At 38.3% G+C, this 23,008-nt stretch overlaps 1 protein-coding gene across 1 annotated transcript in view; it reads left to right on the top strand.

Moving 5' to 3' along the window:
• UACA (uveal autoantigen with coiled-coil domains and ankyrin repeats) overlaps positions 1-23,008 on the top strand; it is a 119,846-nt gene that overhangs the window by 74,815 nt on the left and 22,023 nt on the right. The window contains exons 5-14 of the mRNA XM_081085268.1: positions 170-227; positions 5,495-5,565; positions 5,668-5,774; positions 8,026-8,207; positions 9,291-9,328; positions 12,014-12,082; positions 13,317-13,424; positions 13,945-13,977; positions 16,391-16,489; positions 22,049-22,085. Coding sequence (XP_080941394.1) covers positions 170-227; positions 5,495-5,565; positions 5,668-5,774; positions 8,026-8,207; positions 9,291-9,328; positions 12,014-12,082; positions 13,317-13,424; positions 13,945-13,977; positions 16,391-16,489; positions 22,049-22,085 — 802 coding nt within the window. The remainder of the gene's footprint in view (positions 1-169; positions 228-5,494; positions 5,566-5,667; positions 5,775-8,025; positions 8,208-9,290; positions 9,329-12,013; positions 12,083-13,316; positions 13,425-13,944; positions 13,978-16,390; positions 16,490-22,048; positions 22,086-23,008) is intronic.

The raw sequence follows: 23,008 nt of genomic DNA on the forward strand, positions 1-23,008 counted from the left end.
AGTATAACATTATTATGTTTGTTTCATGTGAAAATATTTAGTGGCTTATCTAGAGTTTTTGGTGTGTTTTTAATGGAATATTTTAAGATTAACACCTGTTAATTGGAGTCCAGATATTTAATTTTAAAATAAAACTCTTCTAGATGACTAAGTTTTTGTATTTTAACAGTATAATTGTCCCACTGAACATGCAGACCTGCAGGGAAGAACCGCACTTCATGATGCTGGTAAGCAAAGATTGCACTTGGACAGAAAGAAATATTTGTTAAAATGGCTAGGCACTTATATTAATTTGAAAGTTTTAACATGCATATATTTGTATGGAGAAATAGAATATTATAATTTTTTTTACTCAAATTTGAATATATATATTTTTAGATTGTACAGCTTAGAAAGATTCATTCATTCAATATTTACTGGTCAGTTTTCTAGATACGAAAAGTCCAAAGATGAATAAACCTAATATCAGGGATCTCCAGTAGTGGGGGTGGGGAGCAGGGGGGTGGGGGTGGGGGGCGTGGGAGAAGGAGAGAGAGAGAGAGAGAGAGAGAGAGAGAGAGAGAGAGAGAGAGAGAGAGAATGAGAATCAGTGAGTTAGTTTGGGAATTGGCAGGAGAAATGGGAGGAAGATTTTTCTCTTTCTTGAAAACTACATTTACCTAATTAACATGTCTGAACTTCATTTTTCTCATCTTCAAAATAAAGTTAAGCCCAGCCAGTGTTGTTCAGTGGTTAAGCATCGAGCAGTGAACCCAGAGGGCACATGTTGGGGTTGTGGGCTTGATCCTCAGTGTGGGGCGTGTAGGAGGCAGCTGATCAGTGATTCTCTCTCATCATTGATGTTTCGGTCTCTCTTTCCCTCTCCCTTCCTCTCTGAAATTAATTTTAAAACGTGAAGTTAATACTACTGCAGTAATTATGATTAAATCATGAATAGAGCCTAGCATGTAGTAATTTCTTAATTAAGGGTGGTGGTGATTATTTGGTTAGAGGTGTTAGTACTGAATTTCATGTCACTGTAATATGCTATATTTTAAAAAATATTTATACTAATCATTTCGCAGAGTTTATTACTCTTAGTTGTATATCTAAATTTATCTGTATTCTTTAGGCGTCTTAAAATACTTAGAAAAAAGTTGGATATTAAGTATTTTTGGAATGTAATGTTTGACCTGCCATTTGATTCTTCTAAACCTGACACTCCTGCAGTTTATTAGAAGGCCAAAAGAAAGAAAGAAAAAAATACTTACCTTTCTTCTCACATATATGGACTATCTGCAGTAGATTAAAGTGGTTTGCATTAAACATGCATTGTACTTCAAATTTCCTTTAAACTTTTATTCCTACATTTTCTTTCAATTTTTTCTTTTTATATTTTTTGTGCTTTTATAATAGTTTAATTTTTACACAATACATTTTTGTGTAGAATGGTATTATTTGCAAAGCATTTTTACATACATTATCACTTAAGCCTCGTAATGACCCCTGTGAGTTACTATAGATTTTATTTTTCTTAATCCTCACCAGAGGATATGTTTTTCATTGCTGTTTTAGAGACAGTGGAGGGAGGGAGGGAGGGAGAGGGAGAGAGAGAGAGAGAGAGAGAGAGAGAGAGAGAGAGAGAGAGAGAAAAGAAGCATTGATGTGAGAGAGACACCCTCATTGGTTGCCTCCTACACGTGCCCTGACCAGGGCCAGGATCGAACCTGCAACCCAGGTACGTGCCCTTGATGAGGAATCCAACCGGAAACCCTTCAGTACATGGATTGATGCTCTAACCCCTGAACCACACCAGCCAGGACACTATATAGTTTTTATTTTTGCTGATAATTTTGTATTGCTACTTAAATAAAAACAGAAGCTTAGATTCACAAGTGATGTGCTATCAAGCTTTTATGGAATCATCAAGACAAATTCACATATTAAATTTAAAATAATTTTTAAAAATTTATATTTGTAATGCTAATTTGCTATGCTTGATGGAATTTTAAAAATTATTTTGCTGCTTTCTAAAATATGAATATGCTACATGATATTTCTGTTCTCTTACTACCTTTTCCTAGTTTTTAAAAAATTAATCCAACATTATTGATAATCACTTTTTAAAAATTATATTAACTATTTATTGTGGAAAATGTCCAACATACATAAAGTTAGAGAGAATATTATATTAAAACACCTGTACTCTTTTTGTTGTTGTTTTTTTGTTAATCCTCACCTGAGGATATTTTTTCTATTGATTTTTAGAGAGTGGAAGGGTGGGGGAGAGACAGAGAGAAACATCTATATGAGAGAGACACATCAATTGGTTACCTCCCACACACACACTGACCAGGGCTAGGGATCAAGCCTGCAACCGAGGTACATGCCCCTGAATGGAATCAAACCTGAGACCCTTCAGTCCATAGGGCTAATGTTCTAACCACTGAGCACTGACCAGTGCAAACACCTATACTCTTTACTCAGCTTAGACAGTTATTAATATACCAGAGGCCCAGTGCACAAAAGTTTGTGCACTCAGAGGGGTCCCTCAGCCCGGCCTGTGCCCTCTCGCAGTCTGGGACCCCTTGGGGGATGACCACCTGCTGGCTTAGGCCCGCTCCCTGGGGAATTGGGCCTAAGCTGGCAGTCAGACATCCCTCTGTCGGGGGATGTCCACTTGCCAGCGGGGAGCAGGCCTAAGCTGCAGTTGGACATCCTTAGCGCTGCTGAGGAGGTGGCAGAGGCTCCTGCCACCACCGCTGTGCTGGCAGCCATCAGCCTGGCTTGTGGCTGAGCAGAGCTCCCGCTGTGGGAGTGCACTAACCACCAGGGGGCAGCTCCTGCATTGAGCGTCTGCCCCCTGGTGGTCAGTGTGTGTCATAGTGACCAGTCATTCCCAGTCATTCTGTGGTTAGGGTCAATTTGCATATTACCCTTTTATTATATAGGATAGAGGCCTGGTGCACGGGTGGGGGCCGGCTCGTTTGCACTGAAGGGTGTCCCGGATCAGGGTGGGGGTCCTGCTGGGTTGCCTGACCAGCCTGGGTAAGGGGCTGATGGCTGTTTGCAGGCTGGTCAAGTCCCCTCCCCCCCGCCAGTGGGGACCCTCACCCCATGGAGGTTTGGCCAGCCTGGGTGAGAGGCTGATGGCTGTTTACAGGCTGACCACACTCCCTTTAGGGTGGGGTTCCCCACTGGGGTACCTGGCCAGTCTGGAGGAGGGGCTGAGGGCCATTTTCAGGCTGGCCAAGCCCCTCCAGCAACAGAAGCTCCCAGCCTCTCCTTTTTTTCTTTTTCTTTTTTTATTCTGGGATTTATTTACCTTCTATAATTGAAACTTTGTTGCCTTCAGTGGAGCTCAGAGCCAGCTCCTGCTCGCTTCAGCTCCGTGGCCACGGCCGGCTGAAAGCAGGCATCTGGGGTTTATTTATCTTCTATAATTGAAACTTTGTTGCCTTCAGTGGAGCTCAGAGCCGCCGGGAAGCTTGGCTTCCTCCATCACTATAGCAACCAACCCTCCTGCTTGCTTCAGCTCCGTGACTGCCAGCCGCCATCTTGGTTGGGTTAATTTGCAATAGTCGCTCTGATTGGCTGGTGGGCATGGCTTAAGGCGTAGCAAAGGTGTAGTCAATTTGCATGTTTGTCTTTTATTAGATTAGACTAGAGGCCTGGTGCCCGAATTCATGCACCAGTGGGGTCCCTCGGCCTGGCCTGCAGGATTGGGCCGAAACTGGCTCTCCAACATCCCCCAAGTGGTCCCAGATTGCAAGAGGGCGCAGGCCAGGCTGAGGGGCACCATTGGTGCACAATCGGGGCCAAGGAGAGATGTGGGAGGTTGGCCAGCCGCGGAGGAACAGCGGGAGGGCTCCAGGGCATGTCCAGCCCATCTCGCTCAGTCCCAATTGGCCAGACCTCAGCAGCAAGCTAACCTGATCTGAGTGTCTGCCCCTTGGTGGTCAGTGCACATCATAGCAAGCGGTTGAGCGGCCTTAGCATATCATTAGCATATTATGTTTTGATTGGTTGAATGGCGGACTGGTTGACCTGACACTTAGCATATTAGTCTTTTATTATATAGGACTAGAGGCCCGTTGCAGGAATATTCCTGCAAGAATAGGGCTTCGTGCGGCTGGAGCAAAGCAGAGAAGGGAGTGAAACTCGCTGAGGCGGGCTTTGCTCCCGCTTCAAGCCCCTGCAGCTGGTCTTGCCCTCTCACTCCCAGCCGCTGCCCCTTCCCCTCCAAGCTGCTGCCCCTCCCGCCCCCAGCCACTGCCCCTCCCGCTCCAAGCCACTGTGGCTGGGCATTCCCTCCTGCTCCCAGCTGCTGCCCCTTCCCCTCCAAGCCACTGCCCCTTCTGCTCTAAGCCGCTGCCCCTTATGCTCTCAGCCACAGTGGTTGGGCTTGCCCTCCTGCTCCCATTCGCTGGGCTGGGTTTGCCCTCCCATCCCAGTCATTGGGGCTGGGCTTGCCCTCCCGCACCCATCCCCTGTGGCCGGGCTTGCCCTTCTGATCCCAGTGGCTGGGGCTGGGCTTGCCCTCCCGCACCCATCCCCTGGGGCTGGGCTTGCCCTCTGATCCCAGTGGCTGCAGTTGAGCTTCCCTCCTGCTCCCAGCCGCTGCCCCTCCCGCTCCCAGCCGCTGCCCCTCCCGCTCCCAGCCGCTGCCCCTCCCGCTCCCAGCCGCTGCCCCTTCCCCTCCCAGCTGCTGCCCCTCCCGCTCCCAGCCGCTGCCCCTCCCGCTCCAAGCCACTGTGGCTGGGCTTTCCAAGCCGCTGCCCCTTCCCCTCCCAGCCGCTGCCCCTCCTGCTCTCAGCCACTGCGGCTGGGCTTGCCCTCCCGCCTCCCACCTCCCATCTCCGCAGCCTTGGCTCTGTTTCTGTCCTCGCGGCCTCTACTTAGCTCCCTTCTGTACCACTTGGCCTCCATGTTGTCCTCAGTCTTCGCTCGCAGCTGGCATATGCAAATTAACTGCCATCTTTTAGCTTCTATAATTGAAACATTGTATCTTTTGGAGCTGTTGCTTCAGGAGCTCAGAGCCGGGCGGCGGCAGGTGGGGAACCTTGGCTTCCTCCATCACTGGGGCAACCAAGCCTCCTGTTCGCTTCAGCTGCCTGGCTGCAGGCCGTCATCTTGGTTGGCAGTTAATTTGCATATTGCCCTGATTAGCCAGTGGGAAGTGTGTCGGAGGTATGGTTAATACCATGCTTGTCTATTATTAGATAGGATGTATATATTTTGGTTCATCTATATACCACCACACATTATTGTCCCACTCCACTTGCATTTTTTTTGTTTTGTTAATCATTACCCAGGGGAGGAGAGAGAGAGAGAGAGAAAGAGAAAGAGAGAGAGAGAGAAAATTGCTGCTTATAATGCTAAACTGAGAGTGAGCGATGTGAAGCTTGGTAGTCTTGAAAATGAAGAATTTATCCCTTATGTGGACCTAGCAAAACACCACATATGTCTTACCAACAGCTGTTCATTATTTATCATTTTCCTTTGTTCCTCAAAGCTATGGCAGACTGTCCTTCTAGCATACAGCTGCTTTGCGACCATGGTGCCTCAGTGAATGCCAAAGATGTAGTAAGTCCATTTATGTTTATTCTCATTTCAACTCCTGTGTTCTAGCTTTTATGTTTTGGGTGATTTGTTGTCTTAATACTTTTTATTTTTCTTGTTGTTTAGGATGGGCGGACACCACTTGTTCTAGCTACTCAGATGTGTAGGCCAACAATATGTCAACTGCTAATAGATAGAGGAGCAGATATTAATTCCAGAGACAAACAAAACAGGTAAATTTTTTTTTTTAATCACAGCTCCCCACACACCAGCTGCATGCACAGAGATTCTGAAATTCTGCTGCTGTGATAGCCTTTCCATCCCTTTTGGTTCAGCCCTTCCTTGGAATTAGCACCACTTATTTTTCTTCAAAGTCTGCTGAAGAAGGATGGAGAGGCACATAGGGGAAGATGACGGGTAAATGCAAAATATAAGCAATGATTAGGGCTTGTCTTCCAGTCAAAGAATTAACAAACGAGGACCCCAGTTATTTTAAGCTTTATGAAAATGTTTCATAAAATGGGCTTAAATAAGATACAAGGGAGAAGAATAAAAAATCAGATCTACAGTCTACTTTGTTAGTGAGTCTTTTGGTTCCTGGAGCTTGACATGTTTCAGTACTGATTTTCTCAAGGTGTTTTTCTCCTTATCCTGCTCAGGCACAATGCCACCTCCTTCTGTGACACTGAGTTCATTCTCTATCCCACGATTCCCTTAGTTTATTTTTGCTTCTGTATTTGATGCTATTTTAGTTGGTGTGCACTTACAATTTCTATCTGTGATTCTCGCTTTCCCCTTTTCTAGGTCTGATATTTCATAGTGCTTACTATATTATAATTCTAGGGTTTATGGTCATAAAGTTTTGGACAACAAGGTATCTGAAAAACAGCCCCTCCACTTGTTGAATAATTAATAATGAGTTTCTGGGATTTTACAGATGATTGAGTGAAGTTGTTGGTTTCTTTTGACTTCATTTTATTTTTCTAAACATGTATCCTATTGTTTGTAGTTCATTGGAAGTGGAGCAGTATAAAGGCTTTAGATGTCAGGTTTTTTAGCACTAACTGTTTTTATTGTTCAGGCATCTCAAAGGAAGAAATTCTTAAGCAGTTAAATCATTGACATGATTATTAAGAAAGTGGCTTTTTGTATTTTTTCTGCAAATATTATAATCTGGTTCCAAGTATGTCTTAAAAATAAATTTTAGTATCAGAGAGAGATGATCTGGTTGATCCATATATAAGGCTTTATTTTTATTTTTTATTGCTTTTATATTTTTCCAAGCATGTTTGTCTCTGTTTTTTTTTTTTTTAAATTGGAATTTCTCTGCCTTTCCCGCCCCCTCCAAAAAAAATCAATGAGGTAGGGCAGTGTGTATTATATAGACTAAATAGTAGATGGTTTTAAAAATAAATTAAAATCTTCAGTTCTGACACTGTGTTCAAGTTTCATTTTATTCACTGCCCTATCTATATATAGCATTTCCCCCAATAACAAAAGCTTTGTTAATGCCTGTTTTATATAAAATTGTATACCAGTAACTATTAGAGAGTATAAAAGAGAAATAGAACATAACTAGTAGAGTAAAGCAAGAATCAGTTTCCTTATGAAATCCAATATTCACAATTGAAGACAGTTAGATATAAGATAACTCACTTCATTTCATTAGGCATTGGTTTCCTCAGCAATAAAAATAGAGAATTGGGCACAATAATTGCTAGGATCCTTCTAAATTTGCATGATGATTTAATTATTTTGTTACATTATTACTATTTGCCGATATACTGTTAAGCGTTTAGTGCTGATGATTCTATGATGGCAGAATAAACCAGAGGTCCATGTTAATGGGGTTAATTGAGGAAGGTTTATTCGAGGAGGGGATTGTCAAGGGCGGGGGAAAAAAAAGGAGACATATGTAATACTCTTTGTAATACTTTAAGCAATAAAAAAAATAAAATAAAAATAAAATAAAATAAAATTAGGTGTGAAGATGTGAAGGTCTCCAGATAGGAGAAGCAAGGCTCTTCTAAAAAAAATAAATGAGGAACAGGAATTTGGTTCTTATTTTGTTTGGTGTAGAAGGGATTCATTGGGGAGGTTTGCATGTTGTGGTTCAGTTCATGAAGGGTCTTGGATAGTTTGGGTTTATTGTAGTTTTGAGCTGGTGGTTATCTGTGGTAATTGACTTGTAGGACATAGTAGGACAGGAATAAAGGGAGTTAGTTTGGGAGTAGAAGTAGGAAACAAATGTCTATAAAGTGATACATACTTTAGCTCTGCAAACTAAAACACAAAGCACATGTTTTTATAAATGCAGTGACGTAAAAATATAAGATTAAAACATAGAGTGAAATTTGAATCTGCAATAAGGATGACTTTTTAAAGTAGTATTTGTTCTTTAGAAATGGGAGCTCTGGAAGAAGATTTCTAAATATTTTCTTAGATCTGTCTCAAGGTTTTTTTATTCTCCATCTTCTCTTTTAGAACTGCTCTCATGCTAGGTTGTGAATATGGTTGCAAAGATGCTGTAGAAGTCTTAATTAAAAATGGTGCTGATGTAAGCTTGCTGGATGCCTTTGGCCATGATAGTTCTTACTATGCAAGAATTGGTGACAATCTTGACATTCTAACCTTATTGAAGACTGCGTCAGAAAATACCAACAAAGGTACCAGAAGTTTTCTCTAACTAGAAAAGTCCAGAATAATAAGGAGCAGCTTTTAAAGATTTAGGAGGTAGAACTTTAGTTTGTAAGAAGCAAAATATTCGTTACTGAGGCAATATGTGTTGCAAATATTGTTTAGTTTATCACTAAAGCCTACTATACTGTGGAATAATTTATGAACTGAGTATAAAGGTCAAATCAAGTGTTTTAGTTATATATATATTTGGGGGGGGTTGAAACTCTTAACTTTTATACTTATAAATTTTTAAAGAATCATTGTTCAAACCTGTATGTAAAATATTCACCCAATATTTATTGAATACTTGTACCAAGTATTTTTCTGTGCTTATTAAAGAGAAATTGGAAAACATAGAAGAGTACAACAAATAAAATTAGTCTTTCATGCCTACTACATTGGAGCCTCTATTGACATTTTGAGGCCTATCCTTGCACTCTTCTCCCTATGCATGAAATCGAGGTCACCTGGAATGAACTGTAGATTACTAAGTGTAATATATTTTATAGGCTTTTCCCTTGTAAATATTTTTTCTATGATATGATTTTTATTGATGCATAAAATTTTATCTAAGTTTAATTTAATTATGAAATTTTCTATAGGTGTGTATCATTAAAGTTTTTAATTTTTACTAATATAAATAACAATTTAGTGACTGTCCTTATGCATAATTATTTCAGCATATTTTTATTATAACCTTAGAATCAACTCCCATAAATTGAATCATGGCGTTTCAGGGTATCCACATTTGTTCAAGCTTTTATTGTATATTGACAAATTGCTTTTCAATTAAGAGGTATTTTTAATATTGTATTTTTCATCTCTTCCCTCCCTAGCATTGAATATTATCTACCTGGATATTGTCATAGCAAAAAATCCCACAAATTTTGCCAATTTGAGATGCAAAAATGCTATTTCACTATTATTTGAACTATAAAGTATTAAGCATTAGAGGAAACTTAAAATTTAGTTTTTTCATATGAACTCAGTTGTACAGTTAGGGAATTCATATCCAATTGAGTTAACCTGCTGTTTCACTGTTTCTGTTCCTCATCTCTTTAAATCTTCAGGGAGAGAACTTTGGAAGAAAGGACCATCAATACAACAGGTAGATCTTAGGATTATACATAACTGTTTTGAGTTTTAATAGGTTCTTCTCTCTCTGCTCAGTTAATCATGCCCACGTAAAACTTATGTATTAAGATCTGGAGGTTTTATCTAAATACTATCGCTCAGCTTGAGACTATGGGTTTTAATTACAATGAATATATCCAATGGGAAATAAGTAGCCTCCTGATTGCTCACCTTCAATATCCAGCCCTTTGAAGTATGAGATACTGCACTTGGTTGAGATTCTTAAATGATGTAGCCTGGCAGGTCATAGCGGCTTTTTCTGTTCTCCCTTAATAACGGATCATTTATTTACTGTTTTGGCAAAATTCTTCCAACGTAATAAGAAATGAAGAAAACAGAGCTCAAAATTGATTATATATTGTGATTTCAATACTACTGTTAACATTTTGATTCCCTTCTCCTCTGTATGTATTTAATTTAATGAGGACTTTTCTTAAAAACAAAACACAATACATGTAATAATTCATACCTCTTACTAATTTTATTACCAAGTCACTATTTAACACTGGTTTTGTGACCTAGTTTCAGTAAATATCATCATTTTGCCCTAATCTCTTCGAGTTACAGCGGGGTTGGTTTGCGGCACTCTCTTCATCTTGCTCAAAAGCTAGTGTAGGCAGCTTTCCTCTTCTGCTGGCTGTTTCCTTCCAGGCTTTCAGCTTTTCTCTAGTGAGAGGAACCTGAGCACTTCCAATCCCTGAAGAGAAAGTAATCAGGTACCTTCTGAGCAATTCTGATCATCATTCTGCATCATTTCTCTACCTCTCACCTTAATCTGAAAGCTATATTAAAGCATGTTTCCCATTTTAATCCATCAGAATTAAGTAATACATTCATGCATGGGCCATGTCTGCTGTCACTTTTCTTTTCCATCTGGAGCAACTGTGTCAACCTTCTCTCTCAGATAACCTAAGTGGGGGGTAGAGTGAAATATAGTGTGCACTGTTGTGTTTGTACCAGCCATCTTACTTAGAATCTGAGAAAAATGATTTCTGAAATATATGAACATTTAAAGAACTATTGAATGTTAATATATGAATGATATTCCTTTTAGTGTTAATCTAAAAGAATGCATGGAGTTAATAGTCTGCTAGGAACTGAAAAACTCATTTACTTCCATTTTTATTGAATACATTAAAAATATATTCTGTAAATAGGATATTTTCCAGTACTAAAGGGCATATAATCCCTGTTACTGAGAAGACTACAGGATAGTTTAAAAAAATAAAACTTAATTTCAGTTTGCTTAACAGATATTTGTAGAGCACCTGTTTTATGCCAATTATTCTTCTAAGTGATGGGGAGATCATAGAGTTAAAGTTTCTGACTCATGGAACTAACTCCTAGCCTAGTAAGAGAGATGACTGATAGGAAGACAAGTATTTAGGATCATAGCAGATGCTTTGAAGAACAATGGAACAGGGTTAGGAGATGAAGAGGGAGAGGCAGGGAACTGTTTTAGATTGTGTGGTCAACAAAGGCCTCTTCCAGGAAGTGACATTTGAACAGAGATCTGAAGGAAGTGAAGAGGGAGCCTCAGGGCTCTGTGGAAGATGCCTCACTGAGAGAGGCAATGGCAAATGCACACCCCTGATGAAGGCACATGTTTAGCAAGGCCAGAGTGACAGGAGTGATACGCACTTCATGGAGCAGTGACAGGGCAGGTTATGAAAGGACCCTCTGAAGGGAAGGTAGGGATGAAAGTGGTATGAGACTGGCCAGATTCCCCATGAAGAACAGTCCTTTGGTAGAAGGACAGAGGCTAGAAATGTATTTTGGGCCAAATTGTAATTACAGAATATTTTTTTAATGGGAACTTGTCCCTGTAAATCTAAATCCAGACTTGTTAGAATGATAGTTTAAACACTTTGTTAAACAAAACTCAATAAATAATATAAAACATAATAAAATTATCTTACAGAATGAAAGCACTCGCTTTTTTTTCCCTAGCTCTCAAATAGAAGGAAGAAATGGTTGTCTAAATTATTGTGTCGATTTAAAAGTCAATTTGGGTGAAAAAAAAGGCGGTTGTTCTCTTGTTTAATAATTATGTTTTTATTAAAGCAGATCTCTAAGCTGGAATAAGGTTTGAAAGCAGTAAGTGTACAAAACAACACATACCCAACCAAGTCACTAGAGGTCTTTTATATAGCGCTGTTCAGAATATTGTCTGTTTTTTACTTACCACACCATTGGTATTTTATTTCATACTCGGGTAGTGTTAAAATGTTCAAAGAAAGAAATAATTTCCATATTTTTTTTCAACATTATGTGTCTCCTCCACCACCTCCTTGTTTTAAAGTCTAAATTCTTCCTTTGGGAATGGCTAAGTGATGCTTTATGGCACAACTCTAGCTTTATGTCTAGTACGAAGTCTCTCACATTTTGGTGACTTTGGTTAAAACAACTCTTTAACAATAAGGATTTTAAATTGTGTATTTTATAGTATTTTAAAATTGATTTATTTAAAACCAGTATCCTTAAAGATGCTTTCCACTTGGAGTTTTAAATGGAAACACTGCTGCCTTGCATTATGTACACCAAAATTTAATGTTAGATAAACTGAAAATCACTAATTGGCTTTATTGCCTATTGAGGAAAATGCATATTTCTGTATTCTCATACTTGTTAACCTGTGTTCTCTTTTGTTTTACCAAAGCGAAATATGACACACATGCTAGATGAAGTAAATATGAAGTCAAATCAGAGGGAGCACCAAAGCATTCAGGTAAAAAAGGGGAAAAAAATTGGTAGGTTCTTTTGCAAAGAATTTCAGTGTTTTTTTTGGTAGTGGGGTGGGTGGGGAAAGGGAACAAAAATGGGGGGAAATGAATGGGGGAAGAAGCAAAGGTAGCTTGGTAGGTTTTGTGATTCTGTTTTCTTATCCAGTTCCTTCTGAAAGAATTGACTTTTGGTATGAAAGTTTGGGTCAGTATTATCTTACAGAAAGTATTGCTTTAATATAGAATAGGAAGCAAATAATTTAACAACTTCACATAATTTTTTGTTCATTGAAATATATCTTTTTGGGGCCTAAATCATAAATTGCTATTTATTTTAGGTAATTAATTATAGTGATAAAATGATAGTTTTTAATATAACTAAATAAAATTTGAACTTCTTCTGAAAGTATTTTTATGCTGATTAAGAAAAATAATTTGTTAATGACATAGCACTTTTTACCTTTTACGTTTGTCATTGTTCAAAAAATAATAATTATGTGGCTTATGTTGGAAGAAAATCCTATAATTGAATGGTTTGTCTTACGACTAAAATACCATTAGAATATAATGGTATTTGAATGGCTATTTTCCATATGCTAAAACAAAAGTATTTTATTGGGGTTTTATTATTTACTATGTAGTGTTAAGAAAGTGGAACCATAACAAAAGCATTAAGAATAGTCTTGTAAATGTGAAGGGTGTTAAACAAAAGTGAAAATGGCATATTCTTCTGCTATATCCTTTTTCCAGATGATGCTTTTACTTTTTATTAGAATTATAATGGTTTGCTGTCTTGTATATACTTGTATTTATTGGATATCATAAGACTGTAATTTTCTGTTATTATTTTTGATCTATGCATTTAAATCATTTGAATGTGATTGAAATTATTGAATTCTGTAGTTAAAGCTTTTATATATGTATATAGAGTAAAAGAGAAAAATTCTTTCATAAGAATTGCTCTTTTAAGGTTGGTCTAGCACAACGGTTCTCAACCTGTGGGTCGCGACCCCTTTGGGGGTCGAATGACCCTTTCACAGGGGTTGCCTAAGACCATCGGAAAACACATATATAATTACATATTGTTTTTGTGATTAATCAATATGCTTTAATTATGTTCAATTAGTAACAATGAAATTGGGGGTCACCACAACATGAGGAACTGTATTAAAGGGTCGCGGCATAAGGAAGGTTGAGAACCACTGGTCTAGCACTCACTTATTATCTTTACTATTTAAGGATCTCCAGATTGAAAATGGAGATTTGAAAGAAAGGTTGAGAAAAATTCAGCAAGAACAGAGAATATTATTGGATAAAGTCAATGGTTTACAGCTACAGCTAAATGAGGTAAATAATCTGCATAATAAAAAAATCCAAAACTATTTTGCTACCAGTAATCACCATCAGTAATAAATTGTTAATAATTGCCTGTCACATCAAGTCAGGGTGCTAGGTGCTAAGGGAACTAAAATCAGGCCATTGCCTTGAGGAAAGTTCTATCTCACTGGGACCTTTACATGAAACTTTTATGTCTGATATAAGAACAGAGAATACCGTTGGTATGTAGTAGTAACAAACAACTTTAAGTTGGGGCTGTTGGATTGGAGAGGAAGGAGTAGACAGAAAATGTGAGAAGGAAGAGCAAGTAGGTGTTGATAATTGATGGTGCCCAGAAGAATCAGAGATGCTCCCGAGCCTGCAGAGTGAGAAGAGTGACTGACATCTCAGAGAGCAGACAGTAAGAATGGGCATCCTTGTTCCACTCTTAAAGACAGGTGCCAGTTCTTTTAAAAGATATTTGCCAAGCTCAAGTTTTTTCAAAGAAACTGTCAAAAATGAAAATACATTTCTTCTTTTTTTAATTTAGGAAGTAATGGTTGCTGATGATCTGGAAAGTGAGGTAGGAGGATAAATTCTGCTTTAAAACTGTGCAATGTTATATTAATTGAAGATGATACTTCAGTATAGGTTTAAGTCGTGAATTGAGGTGGAGACCAGGATTCTATTTCTGTTTATTGCTCAAAGAGAAAAACAAAACCTACATGTGACCATAAAAGCATGTTTTAAATATATGGCATGGATTATCATTGACATTTTATTGTTAATGCCTCTGAATATATCATTTTCTGTGAAGCTTTCATGAAAAGATGTAAAATTCTAAACATTTTAAAGGAAATAAGATTTAAGACAAACAGAAATTTGAAATTTTCATAATATTGTTTGTATATATTATATATTTTATTAGTATACTAGAGGCCCAGTGCACGAAATTTGTGCACGGGAGCAAGGAGTTCCTCAGCCTGGCCTGCACCCTCTCTAATCCGGGATCCCTCAGGGTTGCTGGCACCTAACTGCTCACCTGCCTGCTGGCCTGATCCCCCTAACTGCTCTCCCCTGCTGGCCTGATACCCTTAACTGCTCTCCCCTGCCTGCCTGATCACCTCTAACCGCCTCTGCCTCAGCCCTGCCACCATGGCTTTGTCCAGAAGGACGTCCGGAAGGTTGTCTGGAAGATGTTCAGTCTAATTAACATATTACCTTTTTATTAGTATAGATGCCACCTTGCCTAAAAATACAGGTTGTTAGCAGGTTTTCCCATCATGGAAGGAGAGCCTGCAATAGCATCCTGGGTTCTGACCAGGGCTTATGCACTTGTGCTTTATCTCAGCAGATGAGATTCCTAGAAGACTCTTGGATGTACCTTGAACATTTCTATCGATTTTGCCAAATCATCCTCCAAAAATGTTGAACCACTTTAAACTCCCACCAGCAACCATGCATGTGCCCTCTGTCCTACTTTGATGCCAGTATCATTGATTTCCCCCTAGAAGCTTCCCTCCCCTCAGCCGGGACTGCTTGGCACTTGAGCCAAACTCACTGTTCAGCCCAGGACTTGATTTCCCAAGATAGAATTATGGAGGAGGAAAAATAGTTTTCCTCTACCCTTCTGAGTTCTTAGCAGAGGCCCTTGTAATGAAAGACAGATTGCCAAGAGAAAAACTAAAGTTCTTTAACATGTGTACCTCGTGTATATGTGGGAGATCCCAGGGAAAAATGAATAACTCCCCAAGGTGGCTTAAAATCCAGATTTAAATACCTTCTTCCTAGGGAGAGGAGACGGGAGATGTAGGCCTCTTAGAGGAGAGTACATGATTTTTAGGAAAGATGAATGGGGTGGGGGAGATAGTTTGTAACAAAGCTTGGATGTGATGTCAACTTCTAGTCTCCTGTCCTGTGACAGGAGTCAGTCTTCACTGGCTGATTGCACCTTTCCCATCAAGGGAACCTTTTGGGGGGTCCAATTTTAGGCAGAGAAGGAGACTTCAGTGAAAACCTCTTTTTGCATTTGCTGTTTTTCAAGCATCTGCAGGTCAAGATCGTCAATATAACAACATTGGAGTGGTCTGTTCTCTGACCTCCAGAATAAACCCAACAAAAGCTTGTTTCCTCTCTTAGATCATTTGCCACAGTAGTGTTATTCCTTGGAAACAGTATTCTGACCAGTATTCTGATCACTTCCTGGGAGTGGTCATAACACACCCTGTGTTTGTAGAAAAGTGTGGGCCATATCACTAAATAAATCAGGGTCAGTTTTCTCATCTTGTGGAAAGGGAGATAAAGTTATGATAGTTTATCTCCCTTTCCACAGGTTTCCTGCCGGTTTGTGTCTCTGCTGCAGCCCCAGTGGCCCCAGCGCCTCTGTGGTCTTGGGGTTAGGGGCTGCTGGGTGCCCGCCCCCCTGCGGGCTCTGTCTCTGCTCCTCTGACCCCAGCAGCTCCAGCCCCGCTGCAGCTGTGGGGCTTGGGGCTGCTGGGTGCTGGGCCCCGCTGCAGGCTTGTGTCTCTGCTCCTCTGGCCCCAGTGCCTCTGGGGCCGTGGGGCTTGGGGTTGCTGGTGCCCACCCCCCTGCGGGCTGTGTCTCTGCTCCTCCATCCCCTGGCAGCGCTGACCAAGCAGGCCCAGAGGCCCTACACCAGCGGGTTGGGGCAGAACGCCTGCGTCATCACCAGGCTTCTCTCGGCCACTTGGAGCCTGCGTATGCAAATTAGCCGTCATCTTTGTTGGCGGTTAATTTGCATATCGTGCTGATTAGCCAATGGGAAGGGTAGTGAAGTTACGGTTAATTATCATGTTTCTCTATTATTAGATAGGATGTATAGAAATTTCAACTCTACTAATAGTTATAAATCTACCAGGCTAAGAGAATTCATTAACTGCATTCCCCAAAGTAATTCTAATTCATGTTTCCTAAAACATATTTTTAACCCAATCTCAAGCACAGTGTGATTTTGTTCTGTATTCTTTCCATTTCAGAAAGAAAAGCTGAAGTCCCTTTTGGTGGCTAAAGAAAAGCAACATGAAGAAAGCTTAAGAGCTATTGAGGCTCTGAAAAATAGATATAAATATTTTGAGGTATAGAAAGCTTAAATTATTTCATGTAACTCATAATGGGTAGTATTAAAGGACTTGGAGTCAGACTTGAATTTGTATTATCATTCTTTTCTTTATAATTTAAATAAATTGACCTTAGATAGTTTTTTATTAAAAATTTCTGAGGTTGTTACATTTTGACAAAATTGTAGTAATTATGCCTTTTTCCAGAGTTGTTGTAAAGGTTAAATGAGATCTTTGAAATTGACTAGCATATAACAGACATTTAGTTCAGTTCTAGTTTCTCCTCATTTCCATGCTAACCATTTAAAGACTTTATATATTTGCCTATAAACTTGCAATGATTATAATGGCAATAATAACAAAGTATCATATCAGTGAATAGTGGTATTATCAGGATTATCTCAGAAAACATTCCATACATATGTGGATTACGTAGAACACATTGGTGAAGAATAGGGTGTTAATAAGGCTCAGATCACATACTCGTCTTTGGTTGGATCAATTAACTTTTAGTTTTTGCAAGGCCATGTTTTTTTAAAAAAAGACTTTATTGAAATATTAGAAAGCACACATGATCAAGTGTATAAGTTGAAGAATTTTTACAAATTCTTAGGATCAAGAAAAAGCATTATCAGTATCCAAAATCCTCCTCACACTTGCTTCCTTTTACTACTCTATTCACCAAGAGTGACCACTCTCCTGACTTTTAACTGCATAGATTCATTTTGCAAGGTCATAATATATATTTTATAAATGTCATTCATCACTGGGGTTCACTGAAAAGGGTGACCTATTTAGTGTGAATCTTCATCTTTATTGGGGAATATAGCTCCAAAGAACATAGCAAAGGTAATTTTTTTTCTTTTTTGATTTTTTAAAAATTTATATTAGTTTCAGACATACAGCAAAGTGGTTAGACAATTATATAATTTATAAAGTGGTCCCCCTGATAATTCAAATACCCACCTAGTACCATACCTAGTTATTACAATATTATTGACTTATGCTGTACTTTACATCCCCGTGACTATTTTGTAATTACCAATATATAATCACCTTTTCCACTGTCTCTCCCAACCCTTTTCCCCTCTGGAACCATTAGTTTTCTGCATCTATGACTGTTTCTGTTTTGTTTATCTTGTTCTTTATATTCCACATACAAGAGAAAACATTTGGTATTTGTCTTTCTCTGTCTCACTTATTTCACTTAGCATATTACTCTTTAGTTGTAAGATTTCATCCTTTTGTATAGCCAAGCCATATTTCATTGTACATATGTACTACATCGTCTTTATCCCCTCCTCTGCTGGTACTGGTGGGCACTTGGGTTGCTTCCGTATCTTCGCTATTGTAAATAATGCTGCAGTGAACAAAGGAGTGCATATATCTTTTCAAATTAGTGTTTTAGGTTTCTTTGGACATATACCCAGAAGCGGAATTGCTGGGTCATAAGGTAGTTCTATTTTTAATTTTTTGAGGATTCTGCATGCTTTTTTCATAGTAGCTGCAACAATCTGCATTCTCACCAAGAGTGCATGAGGGTTCCCTTTTTTCCATGTTCTCACCATTTGTTGTTTGTTGATTTATTGATGATAGTCATTCTGACAGGTGTGATATCTCATTGTGGTTTTAATTTTTATTTATCTGCTGATTAATGACATTGAACATCTTTTCATATGCCTGTATGTCCTCTGGAGAATTATCTATTCAGGTCCTCTGCGTATTTTTTAAATAGATTGTGGGGTTGTTGTTTTGTTTGTGTTTTTGTTTTTTTGGTGTTAAGTTACATAAGTTCTTTATCAATTTTGGGTATTAATCCCTTATCAGATGTATCATTGGCTAATATCTTCTTCCATTCAGTTGCTTGTCTTTTCAATTCTTTGATGGTTTCCTTTGCTGTGAAAAACCATTTTAGTTTGATGTAGTCCCATTTCCTTATTTTTCTTTTGTTTCCCTTGCCTGGGGAGATATATAAGTATTGCTAAGAGATATGTCAGAGATTTTACTGCCCATCTTTTTTTCTAGGAGTTTTATGGTTTTGAGTCTTACATTTAAGTCTCTAATCCATTTTGAGTTTATTCTTGTATCTGGTGCAAGAAAGTGGTCCAGTTTTATTTTTTTGCATGTATCTGTCCCATTTTCCCAACTCCATTTATTGAATAGACTGTCTTTACCTCATTGTATGTTCTTGCCTCCTTTCCATATATTAGTTGACTATGTAGGCATGGGTTTATTTCTGGGCTCTCTATTCTGTTTCCTTGCTTATTTTACTATTATAGTCTTGTATAATTTGATGTCAGGTAGCTCGTCACCTTCAACTTCTTCTTTCTCAAGATTACTGTAGCAATTCGGGATCTTTTGTGGTTCCATGTAAATTTTTGGATTATTTGTTGCAGTACTGTGAAAAATGCCATTAGCATTTTGATGGGGATTGCATTGAATCTATAGATAGCTTTAGATGGTATGGACATTTTAATGATGTTAATTTTTCCTTTCTATTAACACAGTATATGCTTCCATTTATTTTTATTTTCTTCAATTTCTTATAACCTTTTGAGTGCTGGCCTTTTACCTCCTTGGTTAACTTTATTTCTAGGTATTTTATTTTTTGATGCACTTGTAAGTGGGATTTTCTTAATTTCTCTTTCTGATAGTTCATTATTGGTAAATAAAAATGCAACCAATTTCTAAATATTTATTTTTGTCTTGCTATGTTACTGAATCATTTATCAGTTCTGGTAGTTTCTTGAAGGAATTTTTAGGGTTATCTATATACTAAGAGCCCAGCGTGCGATTCAAAATTGCGCAGCGCCGCCCACCCTTGAGTCACGGGTCGGCCCGCAGCAGCCTCAACCGCTGTCATTCCGGCCCTGCCTCCCTCTCTGGCCCTTGAAGCAGTCACAGCCGCTGCTGATCAGGCCCTCCCCCAGCGCAGGCGTGCGAGGCCCCTGCCGCCCCGCCGCCAATGCTTCGGGTGCAACCTCCTCTTGTCCAGTCGACTGGTTATGGCGTCCTGGTTAATTAGCATATTTCTCTCTCTCTCTCTCTCTCTCTCTCTCTCTCTCTCTCTCTCTCTCTCTCTCTCTCTCTCTCTCTCCATAGATAGATAGATAGATAGATAGATAGATAGATAGATAGATAGATAGTATCATGTCAGGTGCAAATAATGAAAGTTTTATTTCTTCCTTTCTAATTTGGGTGTCTTTCCAATTTATTGCTTTTTCTTGTCTGGGTGCTGTGACTAGGACTTCTAATACTATGCTGAATAAAAGTAATGAAAGTGGACATCTCTGTCTTGTTCCTTATCTTAAGGAAAATACTTTTAGCTTTTCCCCATTCAATATGCTGTTAACTGTGGGTTTGTCATACATGGTCTTTATTATATTGAGGTATATTTCCTCTCTTCCCACTTTGCTGAGAACTTTTATCATAAAAGAATGCTAGATTTTATCAAATTCTTTTTCTGCATTTATTGATATGATCATGTGATTTTTATCCTTCATTTTGGTTATGTAGAGTGTCATGTTACTTGATTTGCAACTATTGAACCAACCTTGCATCCTAGAAACAAATCCCATTTGGTAATGGTGTATGATTTTTTTATATATTGCTGGATATGATATGCTAATATATTGTTGAGGATCTTTGCATCTTTGTTCATCATGTATATTGTCTTATAATTTTTTTGTAATGTCTTTGGTTTAGAATTAGGATCATAATGGCTTCATTAAATGAGCTTGGGAGTCTTTCCATAGCTTGAATTTTTTGGAATAGTTTGAGAAGGGTAGGTGTTAATTCTTCTTTCAGTGTTTGGTAAATTCAAATGTGAAGTCATTTGGGGACTTTTGTTTGTTGGGATTTTTTTGATTATTGACTTGATTTTATTGGTTGTAGTCAGTCTGTTCAAATTTTCTGTTTCTTCTTGATTCAGTCTTGGAAGATTGTATATTATTTGGAATTTAAAGATTTCTTCCAGATTGTCTAGTTTGTTGGCATATAATTGTTCATACTGATTTCTTTTTTTTTTTTTTTTTTTTTTTATAATATATTTTATTGATTTTTCACAGAGAGGAAGGGAGAGAGATAGAGAGTTAGAAACATCGATGAGAGAGAAACATCGATCAGCTGCCTCCTGCACATCTCCCACTGGGGATGTGCCCGCAACCCAGGTACATGCCCTTGACCGGAATCGAACCTGGGACCTTTCAGTCCGCAGGCCGACGCTCTATCCACTGAGCCAAACCGGTTTCGGCTGTTCATACTGATTTCTTATAATCCTTTATATTTCTGTGGTGTCAGTTGTACCTTCTCATTTCTGATTTTATTTGGGTTCTCTTTTGTTGGTGAGTCTGATGAATGGTTTATCAATTTTGTTTATCTTTTCAAAGAACCAGCACTTGGTTGCATTGATCTTTTGTGTTGTTTTTTGAGACTGCACTTTGTTTATTTACACTCTGATCTTTATTATTTCCTTCCTTCTCACTTTGGGCTTTCTTTGTTCTTTTTCTAGTTTCTTTAGATGGAGGGTTAGATTGTTTATTTGACATTATTCTTGATTCTTGAGGTAGACCTGTATTGCTATGAATTACCCTCTTAGGACTGGCTGCCTCATGTTATTTGATTGGACGATTTAACCACTTACATTTAAAGTGATCATTGATAGGTATGAAGTTGTTGACATTGTATTATATTTACTTTTCTTTTTATCCTTATTTTTAAAGAAGTCCCATTAACATTTCTTGTAATACTTGTTTCTCTCTCTCTAAAAAAAAAAAAAAAATCAAAAAGCATATCCTTAGGTGAGGATTTAAAAAATGGACCATTTTTATTGTGATCACCTATATCAGAGTTTGACCTATAGCTATTAGTATAATATACACAAATATACCAACATGAACTACATCTGCATATCTTCACTCTTGAAGGTATAATTTTTAAAATTTATATGCTAGATTCTTTGTATTTGGCTTACTTGAAAAAGGAGCAATCCTAATACATTTTGATTCAGAGCATCTTAAGTTTCTTTATTTTCCTTTTCCTGTTGCATTGATGGGTTTATTACTGAGTGTAGGTCTTTGTCTCAATTTCATTTCCTGCTATCTGTCTCCTTTTGCTTTCAAGAGTAATGGGTATTCTATAAATTCTGAAAGAAGTTAACATTAATATTTCACAGTTAATGAGGTAGGATTCCCTTTCTGCTCCCAACAGTGTAAAGTAATATTGTACAAATGTGGCATTTCCTTCTTTGGAGAAAAAGAAGCAGCAAAGAATATGCATTGAAAGTTGTTTTAATTCATTTGGAGCTCACTTTTTTTTTCTTTTGAGCTATACAGTTTTTCCTTGAAACACTTTGCTTTTATTAAAATGCTTGGTGAAATAGTTCATTACCAACCTATCTCTCTAATTGTTGGTAGTGCTGTGTCTTTGTGGTTCTAGTAGAATAATGCTTAGGAGAAACAAGGAATGTTGAAAATGTGGTTTTAGTGACTACATGGTTTAGAGCTAAAGTAGATATAAAATATAACAAAATGAAGACGTATTCACCTAAAATGTTTTAATTTATACTTTTGATTTCAGAGTGATCATGTAGGATCAGGAAGTCATTTCAGTAACCGTAAGTATAAAAATGTAGATTATCATTACAATTCACCAAGTTTGATCAAAGAAGAATGCTATGCCTATTTATTTTTGTCTAACTGTATATTCTACTCCTGCCGCTAAACGTTATCCAACTATTTGTGTGTTATACCTCAACACCTGGAACTATTATAGCCTCTAACATAAAATCTGATCATCTCTGAGGCACTGACTTTCCTTAGCCCCTGTTTTAAAAACTGTATATATGAATTACCAAATTTGCCTTGTTGGTTAATTGACATTTATCTTGTGATATTTGGGATTTGTTTTTTATGGAAGTAAACAGTTTTCTGATTTGGAGAAATCTTTGGATATAGTTCCAATGCAGCTAATTTTAAAATTAGTTAGAAGTCCCATAACAGTTACTTATTTTAAGACTATACTTAATTAATCTTCACTTTTATGTATTTTTTTCAATTTTAAAGAGTTTCTCTAGAATATCTATTTTTTGCTTCCCATTGAATATTAATATTTATCCTGTAAATTGCAAGAACATTTTTATTTTGATTAATTATAAGATACATATTTTATAATGGTTACTAGAGGCCTGGTGCATGAATTCGTGCACAGGTGGGGCCCCTCGGCCTGGCTGGCGATCAGGCCAATCGGGGCCATCTTGCCCAGTCCCAATCGGGGCCAATTGATGGGGGCCAGCCAGCCAGGGGGAGGGACTGTGGGAGGTTGGCTGTGGGAGCACATTGAACACCAGGGGGCAGCTCCTGTATTGAGCATCTGCCCTCTGGTGGTCAGTGCGTGTCATAGCGACTGGTTGACTGGTCATTTGATTGACCGGTCATAACCATCGCTTAGGTTTTTATATATATATAGATGTAGCTTTTTTAGTCAACAGGTGTTTTTTGTTTTGTTTTTTTGTTTTGTTTTTTTTGTTTGTTTTTTTTA

This window comes from Myotis nattereri (assembly GCF_964212035.1).
Source record: "Myotis nattereri genome assembly, chromosome: 1".
NCBI classification, from domain to species: Eukaryota; Metazoa; Chordata; class Mammalia; order Chiroptera; family Vespertilionidae; genus Myotis; species Myotis nattereri.